We start from the raw sequence: 22,146 nt of genomic DNA, 5'->3' as shown, positions 1-22,146 counted from the left end.
CTCCCTCATCCACCAGCCTCAAATTTTTCAGCAGCCGCAAACTCTCTATCCACATTCACATTCACATTCACGATTCCCCATCCACCCATCCATTCACCCATTCATCCATAGAATATAGAAAATAGAATATAGAAAATAGAAAATAGAAAATAGAAAATAGAAAATAGAAAATAGAAAATAGAAAATAGAAAATAGAAAATAGAAAATAGAAAATAGAAAATATAATATAGAATCCCATGCGTGAAACAAATCACAGAGATCCATCCTATTAACATAATATAATATAATATTATATAATACAATATAATATTACTGTGCTTCCTCTTCCCATTCTCCATTCTTCATTCTCCGCATGATAATCCCAGAAAGAAAGAAAGAAAGAAAGAAAGAAAGAAAGAACGAAAGAACGAAAGAAAAGAAAATCCCGAAAAGCATGCACTCAACAGATCGTCGAATTCAAAGTTTCACATCACAACAAGCCAGGCACGTCGAACGATTTCCATTAACTTATAATAATATACAACGATGCTATCGACCACTCCAGTTCTCATCCCATACATCCCATCTCATTATCCCACTCCACCCCCTATTTCTCCCCCCAATTCCCCCTCGCCCACTCCCTCAAAACATTCTTCTGCACCTTCCCCGTACTCGTCTTCGGCAATTCCTTCACCACAATCACTTCCCTCGGCACCATAAACCTACTAATACTACTTTCCTCCTTTGCCCACCTCACCACATCCTCCCCTTTCAATCCCTCATTCCCTGCACCCCCTTCCCTAACCGTAACAAAAGCCACCGGACACTCCCCCCACTTCTCATCCACCACCGCCACCACCCCCGCCTCCAATATCCCCTCATGCTGCACCAACATCGCCTCCAACGCTACACTACTAATATTCTCTCCTCCGCTAATGATAATATCCTTCGCCCGATCCAAAATCTGCGCACTCCCATCCTCATGCCACACGGCCAAATCTCCACTGTGCAGCGCCCCACCCGCAAAAAGTTTCCTCGTCGCTTCTTCATCATTATAATATCCCTTTGCACATATATTTCCCAGGAAGATGATTTCTCCAATTTCTTTCCCGTCACGTGCGACATCTATCAGTTTATCATCTGGTTGATCGGGTTTAACAATGCGGAGATTGAGAGAAGTGAGGAACCCATGTCCTTGACGCGCCATGCGGTTGTATTTTTCTTTCAATGGGATATCTTCCCAAATAGGCATGTGGTAGCCCTTTGTGATAGGCCCATAGGTTTCCGTCATCCCATATACATGAACTGGAATGAGATTGACGTTTGTCATTGTTTCGAAAAGATGAGCTGTAGGTGGTGATGCGGCGACAGTGACACGGACCGGATTTGGAAGTTTGGCTGCTTCCTTTGAGGCGCAAAGTAAAGTATTTACGGTAGGCGCGGCGTTAAAATGTGTGATGGGTTGAGACTTCAATAAATTCCATATCAGAGGATAATCGATTTTGCGAAGACAGAAATGGGTACCCCTGACTGCTGTCACAGCCCAAGGAAAAGTCCATCCCACGGCATGAAACATAGGGAGTGTCCAAAGATAACCACATCTTCCCCTATGAAAGTTCAACCCCGATTCCACCACATTTCCCATAGCAGCGAGATATGCACCCCGATGAGTATAAACCACCCCCTTTGGTTTCGCTGTCGTCCCACTCGTAAACGGGATCGCAATCGTACCATCCTCATCATCAGCTTGCGCATGCAATCCATCCCAACCTCTGCCCCCAAGTTCGGCATCGTACTTCAAGCCCTCCAAAACCGCATGATCGAATTCCCCCTCATCCCTATCCGTATCCTCATCCACAATAATTTTCACCCCTTGATTCCTCTTCCTATACCCCTCCAACAACCCCACAAATTCCCTATCCACAATAATACAATCCACTCCCGCAAACTCAAAAATATAAATAATGTCCTCCTCCTTCAATCGATAATTAACTCCCACATGTATCGCGCCCGCCGCCGCAACTCCAAAAATGCTCTCGAGAAAAGCAGGCGTGTTCGGACACAGGATTCCTATTCGTGCGAGCTTGTGGTTCTTGAGATAATACGCTAAACCGCGAGCGCGATCTGCAAATTCCTGATAAGATCGTGTAATTGTTTGTCCATTCGCAGTGACGTGATGGATAGCCGGAGCATCAGGTTCAATGACCGCGGCGCGGGGAAGAAAGAATGTCGGTGAAAGGGTATGGATATGATGTTTTGGAGCTGGAGCTGGCTGCGTTGCTGAAGACGTGCTTGATTCATAGGAAGGTAATAAATGATTCACCAGACTCTGAAGTCTAGAAGTAGGACCCGACATTTTGGAGATTTCCTAGCTTGATGCGAATGATTTCCAACAGACTCCTAACTCAGTATCGGCGCCCTGAATAATTTTGTCGATGCGACGTCTCTCGAGAGCCTTTATAACTACTCTCTGTCCCTGTCTCAGCTGCGTCCTCAAGCCTGCACTACACCTCTTCAGTCTCTCAGCGATCCGATCCCCTGTCTTAAATCCTTCGTATAACCTCGTATTGTTCTCTGCCGACTTTTCTCGAAGAGGCAGATGTACATCAATCGATCAATCGATATCACTCCAATATCTCCCTCGAAATTCGTAGATATAAGCGTGAAGAAACAACCCCATCAACCAATTCAATCAAACCCAATCAAATCAGCACAATTCGAAACAAATCCCACTCAGTGCCGACTGAAATCTCTTCACAAAGGACCCGATCATGAAAAGTACACAAAGTAGTTGATACACATAAACATCCAGATAGACAAGTATCCATAGACCTACCTCGTACCCCGACACACATAGCAAATGCATTTGCATTTATACTTTACCAGCCAGAACCAAAGGCCCCTCCTCCCGCCCGCCGCAACAATGTGGAGTAACGTGCAAGTCCAGTCCAATCCCACAAATTCCATCCTACCCCACCATCCCCTCTCCAATCCAACTCATCGAAATCCATCAAAATGCATCCAACTATGCCAATCCATCCAATCAAACCCCACGAATCAATCCACACTCCCTTCACCCTCGGCAATATTCAACCCTTTGCAGAGGAATCAATTCCGCCCCGCTCGGCTTCGGCTTCGGAGATCCGGAGCGGGTACTCTGGGTTACTTTTCTACTTCATCATGCATTTATTTTACTTGATTTACAAAGAAGAATTCGATGAAGATCTGAAACTGGATATCATCATCGTGTGCATCATCACATTCCTATCTGGGTAATCCGCGAAGACAGGAACTGCTGGAAAAGTGGATTTGCAAATGACCCAAAAGGCATTCTGGGCGAGGATGAGGATGCATCTTGAGACACAGCGAGTTAGTGATACAAGGTATAAATGTGAATCACTCCATCAAATTGGAAATGGTGAATGGTTGAATCCTTAGAAGTTTGGGAATCTAGAAATCTTTGGTTCTACCTATGGGGTATATCAATTGAGCTGTTAAAAGGTAGCCAACAAATTACATCATATCGTGATGATCTTCTTATAAGCTCAATTTTCAAAAGTTCCATCATACTCTCTCCAAAACTGCTCTTTGAATTCACAAAGAATTTAAAGTAACTTGTACCAAACCGATGCTCATTCATAAACTGTAACTAAAATGGATTTCAATATTATTTTTCACAATTCCACTTCCATTTCCACAAGACCAAACGCAACGTATTCATTCTTGATTCATGCCTTGGGCTTTTCATTTTGCTATGAACTGCATGCAAGCCGAAGCAATACACATCAGAGTTCCTTGCTGCATCAGACTCCTTTTGCCATTACAGCATTTCCCAATATTGTGTATATGGTAAATGAATACCAGGCCTTGAGATCTCCCAATGAATGGTAGAACAAAGCATTGACGTTGTTATTGTTGAAAAGAAGAAACCGTTAAACAACCCAATCCATCCACCCAGCAGCGCAAAATCACATCAAATAAGGTCCAGGAGATTTAATAGCCGAGAGCAGCCAACTCAGTCTTGGTCTTATCGTCGATCTTAGCGGACTTCTGGGCTTCTGAAAGCTGCTTGCGTGCTGCCTTCTTGCGCTCGTAGTATGCTGCGCTCTTAACCTTTCTTCTCTCCTCAAGTCTGTAATCATTCGTATTAGTAACCATGTCGGGTAGATCCGGAATTCAGCCCAATCCCAAAGAATTTACTAACCTAGCGACAACATCTTGGTATTTCCATCCGACCTCGTGGCTCAATCTACCGACAGTGCAGTATTTGCGTCCAGGCTTCAATCTCAACACTCTCAAAGCTTGGGGAACGACAACGCGCTTGACTTTGTCGTATGGAGGTGGGACACCCTCGAAAACCTTAAGTCTCTCCATGGCGGCGGCACCACGGGCGGTCTTGTGAGGAATCATACCACGGACGGTCTTGTAGAAGATTCTGGATGGGGCACGGAAATGGAAAGGACCTATTCGAGAGCACGTCAGGATGTTTTCCTTGTATCGAATGCGAATCGCAGAATCGCAATTGGCGGATTATGATATCTTACCTCCACGGGTTGGGTTGTATCTGGTCATCTTTCGGAGGTAGGCGTGGTACTTGACTATTATCGAAATTGAATCAGTCTTCCATAATTTCATGCATTCCATCCAGATGCGACATCAAATCCATCATCTCCAATTCCATCGCAATTTTAGGTAGAGGTAAAAACGTACGCTTCGCACGGAAGAACTCTCCAGAGATGTTCAAGGCCTCACATCGTACAACGACGATCTTCTGGCCGTTGAGCAACTGCTTTGCAACAGTGCTTGCAAGTCGACCAAGAAGGTGACCCTTGGCATCGATCGTGATCTATTAGAAGAAGTCCAATATCAGCAATCCGTTCCCATTCGTATTCGTCCACATCGCTGAATCCCCCCCCAAACCATTTCCCATAGTTGTTGTCGCGAGATATTGAATTTGGCTGTGGTTGCCATGGATATATATGGAATTGAGCACTTACGACTGGCTCGAAGGTCGACATCGTGTCCTGGATAAATTGTCAGAATGAAATCGAAAGGCGTACAGAGAATCAGATTGCTCTACCTTCGTTATTTAAATGAGGGCGGTGTCGTGGTTTGTCGGTTGGTCGTTGTCTTCAAATTCCTTTACGGTGGATGGATTCTCCAAATTGACACCGGTTTTCGCGCTAAAAATATTAGCCGAGTCCCAGGGCTAACAACCCCAATTTGATGGAAAATTGAAAAGAATTATTTATTGAGTGAGGCAAAATGATGTTGATGATGAATCAATATTTTTCTTCTCCATGGCAATGTTTATTTGATTTCATGTTGAACTCACTTTGATAATGTACAGTCTTGTTGAAAAACTTGAAGTTGGCGATGTGTGCGATTGCAGCCTTGCCATTTTTACGTTGATCGAATTTTTCACTTCAATCAAGCCTCGCCAACCTGATGGCAGATAATAAGGCAGCAATTTTGATCGCATGAACTGCGCAGATACAAGTGGTTATAATTTTGATATCCAATATATTTTTGAAATATCAGATATATTGTAACTTCAGCTCCATACTATCCGCCAAGTCATGGGTTCAAGATGGTGCACGAGGGAGTTGACCATTTCAGTCATTGGCATGATTTGGACAATTCTCGTCAAATAGATCCTTGGAACTTTTCCATCACTGAAGTATCTACGACAACTTGGAGTCGAGTATCTAACACCGCTGCGTAGTTGTGAATTTACCTAAGCAATCAAGATGTTATGGTACGGTAGACTTCCGATGTACTATGCGGTTGTAGAGTATGTCGAAAATGTTCCGAATAAGTGTCAAAGCCCTTTAGTTATGTCACAACTATGATATCACATGGAGCAAAAGGTAAAACGGGGTATACAGTTTAGCTGTGACATACATTCAATTCTGTGTTCTCTTTAATATAAACACACTGGTCAAATAGCATGCAGATGCTTTTCCAGAATATCAAACCACAAGTCATCTCATGCTCATGCTCACGTTCCTCGATGTACACAGAATGATCAACCCTCTCGCATCGTTCCCATGTGTCAATGACGCTCACCCCTGTACTTCAATTCAACCCCCCCCCCCTTTCCTATCATCAACTTATTAACACCTATCCCATCTATGCGATACGCCATGCCAAATTGCAAATGTTGCAATAAAGAATTCCTCCCTAGGAGTGTAGAAGCCCAATCATACCCAGTATATGCATAGCATAGCATCCCAATAGAACAAATTTTGTAAATGCAACAAAAGATAGATGCACTCAATACAGAAGGAATCCGGAGTCGAAACTAGGTGATTGATTCACTTCTACCTCCCAAATAAAAAAGATAGCCGAAATAAACGCCCTTATTCTGCACCTGGAACCTTTGAATCAAGTTCATTAAGAACATTCTGAACCTCTCTCACCAGAGCTTTTCTCGTTTCCCTCGCTGTTTGATCACCCTCCGTCTCAACCGCATCCAACTTCAATAGTACTTGTCCCATAATAGTCTCACTCAACTTCTTATGTTCGAAATCCTTCTTCTTTTGGTCTTCTGGTGGATTCGCAATAAACTCTTCTGCTAATGGTAAGATGTCGTTGTGGAAGGTATCTGAGATGGCATTTAATTTCTCGATTGGTGTCTTAGGTGTTGGAGGAGGGATTGGTGAAGCTGTTCTGGAAGTCGCAGATGATTCCATTTGTGGCGCTTTGAGATTATTATTGCTCTTCTTCTTCCCCTTCTTATTCTTCGATTTGCGAATTCGTTTCCTGAGCTTGGCTGCGGTCCCTTCTACTTCTTCGCTTTCATCTCCGGAATCTTCACTTCCCGTGGCCGCATCTCCGACAATGCAAAGAATTTCCGACTCATTTCTTATTCCATAACTTCGAACAAGTGCATGATCATCCTTTAATTGTTGTCCCTTGTAAACCAATTTCAACTTCCTCCAATTCGAAACTTCCATCAAGGCGGCAGCTCTTTTCCTGACATCACTGACTTCCAACTTTCCATCCCCGATACTGTAAGCAGGAAATTTGACTGGATATGTAATTCCCTTGTTCTTCACCAATAGCACGTCATCTTCCTCTTGTGCAGAATGAGGTGGTCTCAAATGTGGATCATAGATCCTTCTTGGTTGCTCCAAATCCTCACCAGTTATGTATTCGTAATCCTCATCTTGTACCTGCGGTGGGTTGCCTCGACTCGAAAAAGGACTCAAACGGCTGGCACCACCGCTGAACCAACTATTTCCCCAACGACTCATACTCACAGCAGCTGCAAGTATCACAAAGGCACTACCCGCTAATGCTGTAGGGGGAACTTGATCAATATGTGTATATTTTGCAGCTTGTTCGATGTAAGCTTGAGCGGGTTCGGGTATTTGCGAATAGGCAGATTGAAGATGTTGAACGGTCGTGTCGAGATAGGTTTGAAGAGAATCGGGCAGACGTTGAATGGCAGTAGACAGGGTGCCACCTTGCGAGTCCAAAACGCGGGAAGCCACCTTGGCTGATTTTTGTATTGAGTCCTGTGGAGGGGACTTTTTTTTTCCTAGAGAAAACTTGTGAATGTGATATGACCAGGCTTTCGATATATGTGGGATGTAGGGTTTAAGGTGGGGTGATTGACTCGTATGTTAAGACTTTCGATGACGGGGTCTCGAAGCTGATGGAAAGATGGAAGGAATTTGTAGAGTAATGGATTTGATGCTGTCTTTTGTCTTTTTCATGCGCAGACGTTTGGATGGATGAGGAATGATTGACGAGGATTGATTCTAATTCAGAAGTTGATGGCGGTGAGGACGACGAAGCGAGTGAGAGTGGTAGTGGTAGTGGTAGTGGTAGTAAGAGTGAGGATGAGGATGAGGATGAGGATGAGATATTAGTGAGTACGATTCCAGATCTCAACAGAGGTCAGAGTGAATATCAAAAAGTATCATCGGCCAAATGTATGTTGGGGGTCTAGAAAATGCGACATCAATGCTGTGCTAGAGAGAAATGATATCTGTCCATTCATTGATGGCCGGCCGCTTTTTAGTTTGGTGCTGTACTGTACCGTACCGTGCCGGCTGTCCGCATGGTACGTACTATATATCCTTATTTCTACCGAGCATGGTCGAGGACCTGGGAAGGACGTAAGATACAGGATGTAATCGACACGAAGAATGTATCAATCTCTTGCTTGCTCGACTCACTTGATGCGCCCCAGGCATCTGCTATCTCGCATCTACTATCTAGCATCTACTCCAAACTCTCCCGTTGTCGTTTCCACGCCCTCCAAATCGGTGCGTCTAGTCATCATCCATATCAAATAGATCACCGGGCGGTGTGCCAACGCATGTTGTTCGGAGCAGATCAATCAGAGCACCTGGTGGAAGTAAGCAGCAATTGCCTCACTCCTCTTGCAGTTGCAGGCTCCATTCTGCCTTGTGATATATCCAGTGCGAGACCGTGATGTTGATATCACACTGCAATATGATATAACGTTGCTCTCGCTATCACCGCTCTGTGTTGCTATTGCTGTACTGTACATGCTCTAGCTAATGTGAGGAGTAAATGGCCAGCAAAGAACTCAAATCATTAGACCACACTCCCTTCATACAGTCAAAGTCCACAACTCCTTTCGCTCAGAGCTCCCAGCCGATCGTCCAAATGCACCCGTCCATTCCTTCCTTCCACGTCTGCCATGCCTGTCCCGTGACGCAATATCCCAATAAAATCGGCAATCACGCCCAGACAAGAAGTTGGTGATTAATCAACCCTCCGTCGTCCATTTCTAGAACATCGCCGCCCCTCAGCCAATTGCTAATCAACGCATCCATCCACATCGATCCAGCCCACCCCTCCTTACCAAGCCAGCCGCCAAAATTCAAAAAGATCAACCACCACACGCAAACAAACCATCCATCTCAGCACCCCCAAAACATTTCATCTCCCATTCCGGAACTCCCCATCCCGTTTACATATAAAGCTCTCCACCCCCACCGCACCTACAAGACCTAGGTATACACCGGTCTCCTACCAATTGCCCATCATTAATTTCCTCCGTCGCTTCTTCACCACCACTCCCATCAGCGCCGCCAGAATGTCTGCTGCTCAAACCAAAGCCGATGGCATCATTGCCGACAACGCTGTTGGTAAGTTACGACTCTTTTTCTGCATCTCCATTTCTCTCGTCCTGCTGGGAATAGAACAAAACTCTCCCATGTTTTCCTGGACACGAAAGTTCTTCATTCCTCGAGGAATCAGTCTTTCTGTGTGAAAGTGGACAGGCAGGATGGGATATTCTACGAGCTCAAGAGACAAAGAGAGAGAGAGAGAGAGAGATGAATACTCAAACCGCCCAATTAATTATTCATCCCATACGCAAATCCCATACACACACATACATAAATAGCTAACCCATCCGCCCCCAGCCGTCTTCAGCAAATCCTACTGTCCATACTGCAACGCAACCAAGAAGCTCTTGACCGATTTGAAAGCAAACTTCTACTCTATCGAGCTGGATCAAGTTGGTATGTGGCACTCCATTGTCCCCTCTTCCTCGATTAAAACATCGTCACACTAACTCTCCGCAGACGACGGATCCGCAATCCAATCCTACCTCGCCGAGAAGACGGGTCAAACCTCTGTCCCCAACATCTTCATCGGTCAGAAACACGTGGGTGGAAACTCGGATTTGCAGGCGAAGAATAAGAAGGATTTGGAGAGTCAGTTGAAGGAGTTGAATGCTGTTCAGGCTTAGAGGGGCTTGTGGGGATTTGGTTGATGGATGAGAGTGAAATTAGAATGCTTGCTTGAAGTGGATGAAGTACATGCATGCTTATAGGAAGTGCATAGAATAGCTCTTTTGCTGGGATTGGAGTGGATGAATATCATACATAAAGATTGATTTATTTACTCGTTTTTTTTTTTGTTTTTTTTTGCGATATGCCATGCTATGCGAGACCAGACCAGGCCAAATCATCCATTCATATCATCATAACAATACTCATACAATCAAGCGTACACACATACACACACTAAAATACATCTCCCAATCTACAGACTCACCATCCCCTCCACACTCCCAACTGGACGTTCCACAAACCTCATCACCCCCTCCACCACACTCCTCCTCGCCTCCTCACTACTCACATTCGCACCCGCCAGATACCCCAACCAAATCCCCCTACTAATCCTCTCATCGGCCACCTCTCCCAACTTCTGACTCCCCTTCTCCCCATCCTCATACCACACGCCCAACTTCCCACTCTCATCGCGACTCAACAAAAGCTCCCGTCCCTTCGGCACACTCCCCCTATTAAACAACGCCTTGAACTCACCCATCGCACTCCCAAACTTCTCATCCCCGAACTCCTCGCGATTTTTCTGTGCGCGCGCCGTAAGACTGCGCACCCACGCGTCGCGCAGATGATGGAAATCCGTGTTGCGCGTGGGGACGATGCGGACGAGCGATTTGATTTCGGGGTTCTGCAGAATGGCGGACCAGATTTCCTCGCTGCGGGCGGGGTCGAGGAGCATAGCTTTCAGGGCGTCTTTCTCGTGGGCCACGAGGGTCGAGGCCCCGTTTGGAGCGGCGAGTTGGAGGAGAGAGCTTTGCAGCGTGGGGATTGAGGAGGGCGATATGTAGATCCCGAGGACGTAGACTTGGATGTGCAGGAAGGAGACGGTGCGGATGCCGAGGCCGAGGAGCTGGTAGGGTTCTTCCGGGGTGGTGGTGCTGCTCGGGGTGGGGGAGAATGGGATGGTTTTGGGGAAGTGTGGGATTGTGCTGGTGCCGGTGGGGATGAGTTCTTCTTGTTCTGGTGTGGGTTTGGAGGAAGGGGGAGGGAGAATGGTCACGGGGGAAGAAGACGAGAGCGAGGGGCTCGGGCGAGAGGAATCGAGTTTGGAAGGCGGGGGGAGATCGATCGAGGTTGCGGTTACCCAGATGCAGACCATGCCGGCGAGGAACCCGGACGCGGAGTAGATGGTGCGTCGTTTGTGGTGGGCGCGCTGCGTGGCTTCGAGTCGGTGCAGTGATATCGCGTCGGGTTGGGGGGTGGTGCTGGCTTTGCTTGTGATTGCGCGGGTGTGGGTGCGGGGGATTGGGCGGAAGCGAGAGAGATATTGTGGTTTGGGGAGGGTGCGCAGTGTGCGCGGGGCGAGGGGGAGGAGGGACATTTTTTATTTTTTTTTGGAGGGGTAGATGGGCGGGCGGTTGAGTAAGGGGGTATGGTGTGTTGTGTTCAATTGGTTTGGTTTGGTTAGGTTTTGTGTATGTGTATGTGTATGAGAGGAGAATTGAAGTGGATGGATGGATGGATGGGTGGGTAGATAGATAAGTGAGGTTGTGAGGTGTGAAGTGTGAGAGTAATAACAAGTGATTGAAAATATGACCTGATTTGATAACCTTAATGGATGGATGGATGGATGGATGGAGCTTGCACCTCGCTCTCGCGTATTCCAAAAAAAAGAAGAAGCTTTTTAGTGGAAATCTGGGGAAAGCTAAAATTTAATTTTTCGAACAAAGATGCATGGTGGGATGGCTGGTGGGTGGGTGATTTCATTTCGTTTCGCTTCATGGGTTTATTTGTACGGTGTATTTATTATTAGTATAGATTAACTAGGATTTGGATTTGGATTTGGATCTGGATTGCTGCTTGCTTGTTTCTATGAAGATGGTTGTAGATGTTGAGGTAGAGTGAATTCGTATTTTTTTTTTTTTAAAGAAAATATGTATATATTAATTACAATGTACTCGAGTCGGTACTTGTTTATGTGGAGGTACGATAAAGCATTCGATAGATTTCCATACCTTACACGAATGAGAGTGTGGAAAAGGGGATTCGACTCGTAGACGAATACTTGCATCACATTACCCGAATAACATGATATGAGACGAGATGGTTAATAATATGATACAAAATCCAAAGTGGTTCGTGACTAGACTAGGTAGCTCGCTAGATGTGAGGTTGGAATGAATCTGTCTAGTCTTATTTCTTGTAAGAGGATTCCCTGAGGCGAGGACCCAGATTGTCATCTTTTTCAAACTCGGTTTCTGTTGGAGAGAGATCGTGGATCTGATGCTTTGGGTTTGGATAGTGAGGGATGAAGATTTGTTAGCGAGGATGGTTTGGTTGGTATACCTGGGTATGGTATTCGTTATTGAAAGATTACTGGCGTAGAAGATATTGAGTGATGATTCAGGGGGTGGGAGATACTATAGAGGACTTATGTTGTTGATTGAGGATTGAATACTCTTGATCCTGTCTGTTATATAGATATGTGGATATTATACCATTAGTTCTATCTAGTATCTAGTATCTAGTATAGACGTATAAATGTATATATAAATACACAGACAACGCTCCGCTGGCCCTCCGGGGGCCACTGCCGTGGAGGCAGACTATTTGGATAAAGAGAAATCACAATCTTCGAGGAATACATCTTGGACGAATCAAAAATCTAATCGTTCTAGATGCCATTCACATTGGAGTCTATAAATAGATTTTTCCATGTTTTTGATAGGATGATATGCACCTTGAATAGCTTTCATCACCTCAAGGAGCTTTGGTGTATATGATTTGATGATGGCATTTCCGAGTGAATCAATTTGTAATTAATTGTTGAGGTGCACCTGGTGGTATAGGGCTTCTCTTCACATGAACAAGATGTCAATATTTTCAATGAATCGCGTTAATAATAGACCAAATCGAAGCATGAAGAATCTTCAACTCTGGAATGCTGTCGTCGTCGTCGTCCAGTCATAAATTCATACATCTCAATTGTCTTGCTTACTAAGGACTGTACCAACACACACACACACACACACACTCTCTCTCTCTCTCTCTCTCTCTCTCTCTCTCACACACACACACAAACTCACCCATATGCCATCCATCACTCTCTCCCTGATCAAGAAGCTTCTTACCTCAACACCCGTTTCCCACCGAAACATCTAAACACACATTTACCCTGTCACCTGTAAAGCACAACATCCAGAACGGAACTTCTTCCTGCAACCACAAGCCAATGCAAAGCCTCCAAACTTAAAACGTCAAATGAGAAGAGCACAACACGGTTGAATATTGCTGGTTCCTATCGCTCCATTTCCCGGGCAAAAACTGATAATTGATACCTGTCAAAATTCATATATTTCGGGAGAAAAGGGACTCAATTTCGTCATTTATACCTGCTCGTTCCCAGAAGTTTACAACATTTACCACATTCGCGACATTTTTATCCTCCCTTACATACCCAAACCCCAGGGAAAATCTTCCATGATATCGACGAGGCTGAGCAATCCACAATTGTCAGCAACCTCCTCATTTCACCCCTTTGAACGACATTGGTCTGGTTATCGATTTGCCAACTACCTACCTCGAAACGTAGCGCCAAATCCAAAAAAAATCCATTCCGGCCATTGCTCCATCACTTCTTCCCCATTTAAATACTTCGACTACGTTATCGCCCTTCCCCCATCACGATGAAGGGTCGGCCCACGAGGATGCCTCTCATCAACTCCGGGTTTCCATCTCGTGCGACGCCTGACATAGGTGATGATTCGCATTCATCTACAAGTAATTCCCCCGCGCGTGCCGATTACGAAGAATCCGATTTCTTCGCTGGAAACAACGATTCGCAATCTTCAATCGGCGTGCCAACTTTTCAAGACATGGCCGTTACAGAAACATGCATATCGGCTTCCAATAGACTGCCCGCAGAAGTTCTCATCAACATCTTCTCGAAACTCACCCATCCAAACGATATTTTATCTTGCATGCGCGTATGCAAGAAATGGGCTAGGAACAGTGTGGATTTATTATGGCATCGGCCGGCATGTTCGACATTTCCGAAACTCGGGCACATCTGCAATACCCTCACCTTGGAAAATCCCTACTTCGCATATCGAGATTTCATCAAAAGATTAAATTTGGCAGTTTTGGCAGACCGCGTCAGTGACGGAACTGTCCGACCTCTTTCCGTATGCACAAAGGTGGAAAGATTGACATTGACCAACTGCGAGGGTATCTCAGATAGTGGATTGACTGAATTAATTACCGATAACAGTCACTTGCTTGCTCTTGACATTTCTGGAGTGAAACAGATTACCGACACGTCCATGTTCACTTTGGCGGAGCATTGTCGTCGATTACAAGGCTTAAACATATCGCAGTGCATTGGAATCACTTCTGAATCTATGGTGAAAGTCGCGGAGAGTTGTCACCACCTCAAACGGGTAAGTTGCCTCAAATTGATTCCAATATTTATACTGACATAATTCTCTAGCTCAAGTTGAATGAATGTGAGCAGCTAGACGACAGGGCTATCATGGCATTTGCTCAAAATTGCCGTAACATCCTCGAAATCGATCTCCACCAATGTAAAAATATTGGAAACGACCCAGTAACTAATCTCATCACGCATGGAAACGCTCTCCGGGAACTTCGATTGGCAAATTGTGAATTGATTACCGATTCGGCGTTCCTTAACTTACCTCACAAAGCGACGTACGATCATTTGCGGATATTGGATCTTACAAGTTGTCATCGACTCACAGATGCTGCCGTTGAGAAGATTATAGCTGTTGCCCCAAGGTTAAGGAATTTGGTCTTCGCAAAATGCAGACTCTTGACGGACCATGCCGTTCATTCCATTAGCAGACTGGGAAAAAATCTTCATTACCTTCACCTTGGACATTGTGGACAAATTACTGATGCTGCTGTCATTAAACTTGTTCAAGCATGCAACCGCATTCGTTATATTGACCTGGGTTGTTGTGTTCACCTCACAGATGCATCCGTTACAAAGCTAGCTACCCTTCCTAAGCTAAGGCGTATTGGTTTAGTCAAGTGTGTAAACATTACCGATGAAAGTGTTATAGCATTAGCCGTCGCACAAAAACAACGGCAGTTAGCTCACCGAGGACATCATATTGATGAACAAGCCTATAATGGAAGTTGTCTCGAAAGAGTACATCTCAGCTACTGTGCTAATTTGACACTTCAAGTACGTGGAAGATAACTGTGCATGAGGATTTTTTACTAACAAAAATACAGAGTATTATATTACTACTTAGGAATTGTTCGAAATTAACACATCTGAGTTTGACTGGCGTTCACGCCTTTCTTCGAAATGATCTCGAACAATTTTGTAGAGAGGCTCCCGCAGGTAAGTCATTCACTTTATGCTTTTCTTCAATTTATTGACTTGATCCAGAATTTACTGAACATCAACGCAATGTCTTTTGTGTCTTTTCCGGGCCTGGTGTGAATGGTCTACGCAATTTCTTAACTCGAGATTTGAGTATGGAGTTAAGTCAGGTAGCTCCTGAGGATGAAGGAGTTCTTTCTATTGAAGAGGTTACGAATTCACAACAGGCTCTAGGGGCTCAAGATGACCAGATAATGTCTGGAATGATGAATGCTACTGCATTAAATCCTGATGAAAATGACGGTGATGAGGACGAAGTATTGGATGCAGTATTTCCTTAGTACGCATTCGATTCACCACGTAACCCAGTATCTTATAGCACTTCATAAGCTATCACTTTAAGGATATTAGGCATACGGTACACTCTAAATAGAGATCCTGGAACGTACATCGATATATCCAATCATTGGGAAATGGAGTTAAGGAGTGGGCAAGGAATTATTAATGGACGTACATACCCCATCCATTACGGATCGTCTTTCGCATATCAGTCGGTTTTTGGAACGGAATGAATGAATGAATGAATACATGGAGGTTGTCTTAACGGTACATAGATCTCTTTTCAATAAGCGAGGGGGCGATGGGACTGTAAAGGCGTAGTATTTGTATATTCGCATTTCTTGGCGCTTTGGGTGAGGATGAATCGTGAATTTGGTGGAAGGTTCTTTTTTTTTTTTTTTTTTTTTTGCTAAGGTGGGTGCAATTTGGAATGATTGGTTGGATGGATGGGATGGAATGGAATGGACTTTATATGAGGGTATGGGTGGAGGCACAGTTCTATTACATCGATCAATCAATCAATCGCTTCTTGAGTGATTAACCTCGAGATTCGCTAGCATTGTGGATTGTATTGATTAAGTGGGATATTTGTGTTTGGATGAAAGACGTACTGATCCGATACGCGGTGTAAGATTCTCTCGCCGTTCAATTAATGGATGTTTAGATTTTATCTGAATGGATAATTGCGATGGTTAGAGTGGGATTCCAGACCTAATGCGGGGGATTGATGGATGGTATTGAGTGGATGGATAGTAATACTGTAGAAGCAGAATATTATATGATGCGATTCCGTACAATTCATTTCATTTCAATGTGATGATGCGATGTGATGTGATGTGATAGGTAAATGTTTCGTTTTAACTTTCAGAAATCTTGAATAGGAGATGATGTTGTGGTGTTGTGGTGTTGTGGTTTTGTGGCGGGCAGGGGGGGTACGTCATTTTGTGTCTTGGGGCTTGGTTTGGAGGTCTTGTGGTCTGTCTGGATTTGGGGGATCTGGATTTGGGGGATGAAGGGTCGAGGTGAGGTGAGGGAAAGAAGGGATTGGGGATTGGGGATTGGAGAAGGGTGGGATGGGATGGGAGAGAACTTGGGCTGCGTAGGTAGGTAGGTAGGTTATGGGTATATGGGTATATGGGTATATATATCAAGACTCGGATATCTCTTTTCTCGATTGGGATTTTTTTTATTTATTTGAATTTTTTTTGAATTTTTTTTGAATTTTTTGAGAGATTTCTGTTTCAATTTGTGGGATTCTTTATATTGATTGGAATAATATATATATATATATATATATACGTTGGATTCGTTTGTTTTGTTATATACTCGGCTCGACTCGACTCGCAGGATAAGATTGGGAAGAAGAGAAAAAGGAAATCAGGAAGGAATCGCATAGATCGAGTCGCGATCGGATACGTCTGAGATATATATATATATATATATATATACAGATATACAGGTGCAAATTAAATATGCATTCTATTAGGTATGTGTCTTGTCTTGTCTTGTCTTTGGCTCGGGTTTCTTCTTGATTTGTGGGATTGGGAATGGGGAAAGAGGAGGGGGGGGGAGGGGAGTTAAGGCTTGAGATTCAAGATCCAAGATTCAAGATTCTGGTTCTAGTTCTGGATGGGGGATACTAGGGAGTTTGGGGGGGTTTTGCTGGTGGCGAAGAGGACTCTTCTCCATTGTGCTTGGACTTTGCTTGGAATTTGGATTGAAGTTTCTGGTTTTGTGGATTGGGTGGTTGCTGTTTTTGTTGTTGTTGTGGTTGTGGTTATTGCCAATACCTTGATGAAAAGCTGGAAAAGATGGGAATGATTCAAGATACTAATTTGAGTATTTTACGTAGGAACGCCTCGAACTATGTCGCCTCAAAGACCAAGGCTGGGGGGAAAGAGAGCAGTAAGGAGATTAACAAGAGTAAGTTGTTTTCTTTGTGTTGTTATCTCTTCTGGCCTCTGGGCTTTCGTGGCTCTGTGTGTGTTCACTAGTTCACGTGTCGTTGACTTTTACTTTATTGGGAAAGTGTTCTTCTGTCGTGTATGTTTTCGTTTTGGGGGCTTAGAGGAAAGAGTGGAAGGAGGAGAAGGAGGAGAAGTACAAAGCTAATGGTTGGCGTGGTGTGTTAGGTATAGCGAAAGATCGCAATATGCCGATTAGTACTCGGGTGCATGCCGCTGTGAAGGCGGTGGGTGATAAGATTGAGAAACAAGGTCATGATGTAGGAATTCCTTTTCGTTTTATCTTTCTTGGGTGCTTCTTGTGGAGTGGGAGATGGGGATGGGGATGGGATTTTGGTGTTTGCTTGAGCTTTGAAATAAGGGAGGATAGGAGGAGAGATGAGAGATGAGAGGGATGACGAGAGTAAAGTGTTGAAGTGTTGAAGTGTTGAAGTACATAAGCTAACAACTTTTGGGGTTAAAGGCAAAAGCAACGTATCACAAGGAAGTCGTTAAGCATTGATGGTTTAGATTGAGAGTTTATGGGGTTGAGGGAAGCTTCAATGAATGATACGGTTGGTAGATAGGAGAGATAGTGTTTTGTTGAGTTGAAGATATGAGTTGAGTCTCTGGCTAGAAGGGAATGAGGGTGGGTGGTCAGAATGAACGATGCGGATTGTGGCTCTATACCTGGAGTGGATATCATGGGGATTGGAATTTCATTTTTAAATCGAGGATTGCGGATGCGAGCGTCTTTTCAAATTGTTCAAATTGCTTGTCGGTTTTTGTTTGTTGGTTTTTGTCTGTTGATTTTTGTCTGTTGATTCAACTCTTGTCCGTCAACCAGTCAATTCAATTTAATATTGTGTTTTGAAGAAAGCTGGGGATAGAAGAATTCGACAAGTTAACTAATACTGATTTTTTTTATTGAAATTTTTTTTAAAGGAGAGATATTTTACAGAATGTTTTATTCTTCTTTATTCCCCCCCCCTTCCTCCTTCTATCCCTTTTCCTTCCCACGCAATATACTGACGATAGTTTGTTCAGATCATTACAAAATATCACCTGCCTGGTTCGAGCTAGAAGTGATTGTTTCCATTTGAACATAGTCCATCCAAGGCCTGCCGAAGATTTTTTTCACTCCGCTGTATATATCTTGACTCGCTTGAATGGGTACTTTCGTACTAGGATCCCAGTCGATGTAAATGCCATGTTCTATGTGAAGTGAACATCTTCCGTCTTCTTTTAGCAGGACTTCTACTTCTTGTCTGATGTTTTGGGGTATGAGGGTTTTGGACGGAGATTTTCCGGAAGAGGAAGAGGAAGAGGAAGAGGAAGAGGAAGAGGAAGATGAAGAGGAAGACGAAGACGAAGACGAAGAAGATGGTGAGGCTTGCCCATTGGTAAATTCAAATAGTATTTCATCTTCGAGTGCTATGCCGAAACCACCATTTCTGACATACATTGATGCATCTCGATGATCTGGGGCAATCTGCGTGGAACACAAATCTATAGCATCCCCTAAAACACATACTTGAAATTTCAACTCTCGCCAGAATTTGCGATTGCCAGAGATCTTTTTCTTCTCTAGGTAATGTTGAAATTCCTCTTCCAGTTGCACCCCGTGTTCAAACCGGCTGTTGAAATGTTTATAGACTCCAATCATGCTTAGGGCGTAGTATTCAAGTGCCCTATGTGTCAATTCGTGTGTGCCTTTATTTTCTGGGTCCATGATGATCTCTCGGACAGAAGGACAGAGGGGTAGGAGATGATGCTCATGTACCTCCCAGCTTGCTTTTGGCCCAGGTAGATTACCTAAATGCTCCCAATAGGCACTATGAGTCTTTGAGTAGATTGCCGCGTTTCTTTCTCCAAGAATGATGTATTGAATGCTGGAAATCTGGGGGCAGCACTGAATGATCTTTTTCCAGATATATTTGCTTGCAACATTCTTTGTTCTCTCCGCAGGCAAGTTACCCTCTTCCTCAAGAAGGATAAGATGATTCCCTTCATCGTCATGTTGCTCGATAATCAGGTTTTCGTTGATATCGGGATCTCTCAAGTCATAGCCATCACCTTCAGGAAGCAGAAAGAGTTCAATGCCCTCAATCACCTCATAACTTCCATCATGTCCTGGTGGCTTCCAAACTGGTCGATACTCAATGCTGGATGTATATGCGATTGATCTTAAATCTGAGATATCAAGCTCTAATCCCAAATCACCATTGACTAAGGAAAAAACAACCGGATCCATTATCAAAGTATCGCGCTTCATGTCCATTAAACCACGAACACTAATGAGGAATTCGCAACCCTCTGCATTTCTATAAAATATGTGTCTATGCGGTATTATATGGGATGGAGCCGGACGACTAGCCTTAAGCACTACACAACCTTCCTTTCCGCAGATATCAGTCCTCTTCGGCTCCACAGCCAACTTGACTCTCAACTCGTGCGATAATCGAATTTCAGGTATTCCATAACGATCCTGCCAGATGGCACAAGATTCCTGACACGCGAAGCGAAGCGGGGATTTCTCGGGCTCGCTCTTGTCTCCTCGGTATAAATCATTCCCGTTTTCGTAGAAACAGAATTCGAGTTTGTTTCCCGGCCCCCAGCTTTCGGGGCGCGTGAGAAGTCGCTGTGTCTCTGCCCGTGTTCTCATCGATGACATGTGTACGATGCGTGGCTTTGGTAAGATGGATTCCCAGATTTGAGTCCTGATTTCCCGTGGTAGGTCGCGGAAGCGATTGAAGGATGGTTTGATTTCTTGTTGTTTGGGAGGGGAAGGGGTTGTCATGTTCACTGCTGATTTTGTGGGCTCGGTCATATTGTGTTGTGGTGGTAGGAGATTTTGGTTTGAGGTTTGATGGATATGTAATTGTTTGATTTGTTGGTACGAGATGTAGGGATGTTGAGAGTTGATGTCAAGACGGTCAATGATCTTGGAGATGTTCTGATATGCCAAATGGTTTATATGTATCAGAGATTAGATACTGGTAAGTTGGTGAAAATATAGTGATCGAAGGTACAAGATGTAGGATGTTAAGAGTATAATGTATAGATATTAAGAGTATAATGTATCGATATTAAGAGTGTAATGTTAAGGTGTTTGATGATCTTAGAGAGAGAAATATGATGTGGTAAACGGTTTTGATAACTCTAGAGATACGCTAATGTATTAAATAGTTCAGATATATCAAAAGCTAGGTATTAATCAATTATCAAAGATATAATTATTGCAGATAGAATAACATATCCAAAGGTAGATTGTATGAAGATAGACTATAGAAGTAGAATCGAGGCACGAAAAGATGTGAAAGAAGAATAATTATTGAAAGACCATTTTTTTACTTCTTTTATAATCCAGGACAAGACTATTCTAGCAAAAGAAAACGACTGTGAAGTCTAGTGTAAAATCTAGCTTTCATATCATATCACTAGACATACTAGTCCCACGCTACTTCTTATTCAAGTAGATCACTTCGTCATCAACACATATCAAAGTTGATCAGAGATATGACGACACCTTCGAATGAGTGATGCAGATCATATATTCCTTCTTACCTCTTCGTCTATTTTTATTCAAGTATCACATATCTATCAATCACCATATACCGCGAGATTTTATAATCCTATGGAATTAGGAAAAGATGGTATTAGTACTCAGGAACTGTAGACTGGAGAAGAACTACATATAGTGAGTTTCGAAACACGCTGGAGGATTTTCCCAGGTAGAAGTCGCTTGATCTGTTACTTGTATGTGTCATTCTCAATCGACATTGCAAGTACGGAAATTCATCACAAGTTATTAATAACAAGAAATCACGAATGATATAATATCATATAATATAATATAAAATCTGACCCGATATAAGAGAAGTTATAGATAAAACCTCGCAGCAAATATGCAAAAATTTCAATGTCTCATCTCACCTCTTTCACAAAACTCCTCAACTTCACAATTTCACTAATACCCAAATATAAAAATCCAATCAATCGTCGTCATCATCATCATCATCATCACCCAATTAATCCAACAACTTGTCCTCTCCCTACCAGGACCTACAGAAGAAGGTGCTAACCTGAATAGGCATATAACAAGTAATCAGCTCGATGCCAGAGCCCTAATGAATATGACTAGGTAGTCCAATGGTAACCATGTCCATTATAACAAAATCCCATTTTCTCCTACCTACCCCAAAACCCCCATCCGTCGCAAACAACCCTAAACTCAAATCCCTCGCTTAAAACTAGGGAGTTCGGAGTGGAGAATATAGATTTTTGAAAAAAAAAAAAAAAAAAAAAAAAGGGGGAGATAGTAGCGAGCTGCGAGTTTAACTCTAGGGGGGAACTTATTATTAGTGGACTGACTAGCGGACTAAAAATATCTAGCTCGGTTTCAAAGTTTCTAAGATGAATTATCACGTGATAGGAGAGGAGAGGAGAGGAGAGGAGAGGAGATGAGAGGGGAGAGACTAAATGAGATTGGTTCCGTGTTATTGTAGGTTAGGTTAGGTCAGATGAACGATTTTCTAATCTGGGAATGAGAATTAGGGATTTATAGTGTATACTGTATTGTGTGTAAGCAAGTAAGTAAGATTTCAGAGAAAATTGACTGGTATTGGTATGGGTGTGTGTATGTAGAGTTTAAGATTTGCACATTTGGACATTTGAAGATTAGGTGGGTAATTTCGTGGTTGAGAGCTAGCTAGCTGGTTGGTTGGTTGGTTGGTTGCTCAGTTTGGAATTC

General features: G+C 43.6%; 8 protein-coding genes across 8 annotated transcripts; 3 read left to right on the top strand and 5 right to left on the bottom strand.

Moving 5' to 3' along the window:
* Positions 1-434: 434 nt before the first annotated feature.
* BCIN_10g01270 (hypothetical protein) lies at positions 435-3,080 on the bottom strand. Its single transcript, XM_001555681.2, has one exon. It carries the CDS (start codon positions 2,333-2,335, stop codon positions 587-589), a length of 1,749 nt encoding a protein of 582 aa, XP_001555731.1. The 5' UTR covers positions 2,336-3,080; the 3' UTR covers positions 435-586.
* Positions 3,081-3,371: 291 nt separating this feature from the next.
* BCIN_10g01260 (hypothetical protein) lies at positions 3,372-5,578 on the bottom strand. The gene is made up of 5 exons (XM_001555682.2): positions 4,977-5,578; positions 4,690-4,825; positions 4,524-4,577; positions 4,184-4,442; positions 3,372-4,111 (listed from the first exon to the last, which is right to left on the bottom strand). The coding sequence occupies exons 1-5, from the start codon at positions 4,995-4,997 to the stop codon at positions 3,973-3,975; spliced, it is 609 nt and encodes a 202-aa protein (XP_001555732.1). The 5' UTR covers positions 4,998-5,578; the 3' UTR covers positions 3,372-3,972.
* A 119-nt stretch (positions 5,579-5,697) lies between these two features.
* On the bottom strand, positions 5,698-8,098 carry BCIN_10g01250 (hypothetical protein). The gene has a single exon (XM_001555683.2). It carries the CDS (start codon positions 7,236-7,238, stop codon positions 6,342-6,344), a length of 897 nt encoding a protein of 298 aa, XP_001555733.1. The 5' UTR covers positions 7,239-8,098; the 3' UTR covers positions 5,698-6,341.
* On the top strand, positions 8,082-9,865 carry Bcgrx1. The gene is made up of 3 exons (XM_001555685.2): positions 8,082-9,110; positions 9,390-9,488; positions 9,552-9,865. Exons 1-3 carry the CDS (start codon positions 9,059-9,061, stop codon positions 9,716-9,718), a joined length of 318 nt encoding a protein of 105 aa, XP_001555735.1. The 5' UTR covers positions 8,082-9,058; the 3' UTR covers positions 9,719-9,865.
* A 39-nt stretch (positions 9,866-9,904) lies between these two features.
* BCIN_10g01230 (hypothetical protein) lies at positions 9,905-11,423 on the bottom strand. The gene has a single exon (XM_001555686.2). The coding sequence runs from the start codon at positions 11,137-11,139 to the stop codon at positions 10,015-10,017; it is 1,125 nt and encodes a 374-aa protein (XP_001555736.1). The 5' UTR covers positions 11,140-11,423; the 3' UTR covers positions 9,905-10,014.
* A 1,199-nt stretch (positions 11,424-12,622) lies between these two features.
* Bcgrr1 lies at positions 12,623-16,261 on the top strand. The gene is made up of 4 exons (XM_001555688.2): positions 12,623-14,197; positions 14,248-14,967; positions 15,018-15,129; positions 15,178-16,261. The coding sequence occupies exons 1-4, from the start codon at positions 13,445-13,447 to the stop codon at positions 15,450-15,452; spliced, it is 1,860 nt and encodes a 619-aa protein (XP_001555738.1). The 5' UTR covers positions 12,623-13,444; the 3' UTR covers positions 15,453-16,261.
* Positions 16,262-16,622: 361 nt separating this feature from the next.
* Positions 16,623-18,320, top strand: BCIN_10g01210 (hypothetical protein). The gene is made up of 4 exons (XM_024695440.1): positions 16,623-16,936; positions 17,303-17,373; positions 17,583-17,674; positions 17,878-18,320. The coding sequence occupies exons 1-4, from the start codon at positions 16,923-16,925 to the stop codon at positions 17,914-17,916; spliced, it is 216 nt and encodes a 71-aa protein (XP_024551234.1). The 5' UTR covers positions 16,623-16,922; the 3' UTR covers positions 17,917-18,320.
* A 36-nt stretch (positions 18,321-18,356) lies between these two features.
* On the bottom strand, positions 18,357-20,425 carry BCIN_10g01200 (hypothetical protein). Its single transcript, XM_001545127.2, has one exon. The coding sequence runs from the start codon at positions 20,221-20,223 to the stop codon at positions 18,445-18,447; it is 1,779 nt and encodes a 592-aa protein (XP_001545177.2). The 5' UTR covers positions 20,224-20,425; the 3' UTR covers positions 18,357-18,444.
* Between the last annotated feature and the right edge of the window lie 1,721 nt (positions 20,426-22,146).

Source organism: Botrytis cinerea, chromosome 10, assembly GCF_000143535.2.
Source record: "Botrytis cinerea B05.10 chromosome 10, complete sequence".
NCBI classification, from domain to species: domain Eukaryota; kingdom Fungi; phylum Ascomycota; class Leotiomycetes; order Helotiales; family Sclerotiniaceae; genus Botrytis; species Botrytis cinerea.
Note: the sequence above shows the minus strand (reverse complement) of the source record. Positions and strands in the feature narration are given on the sequence as shown.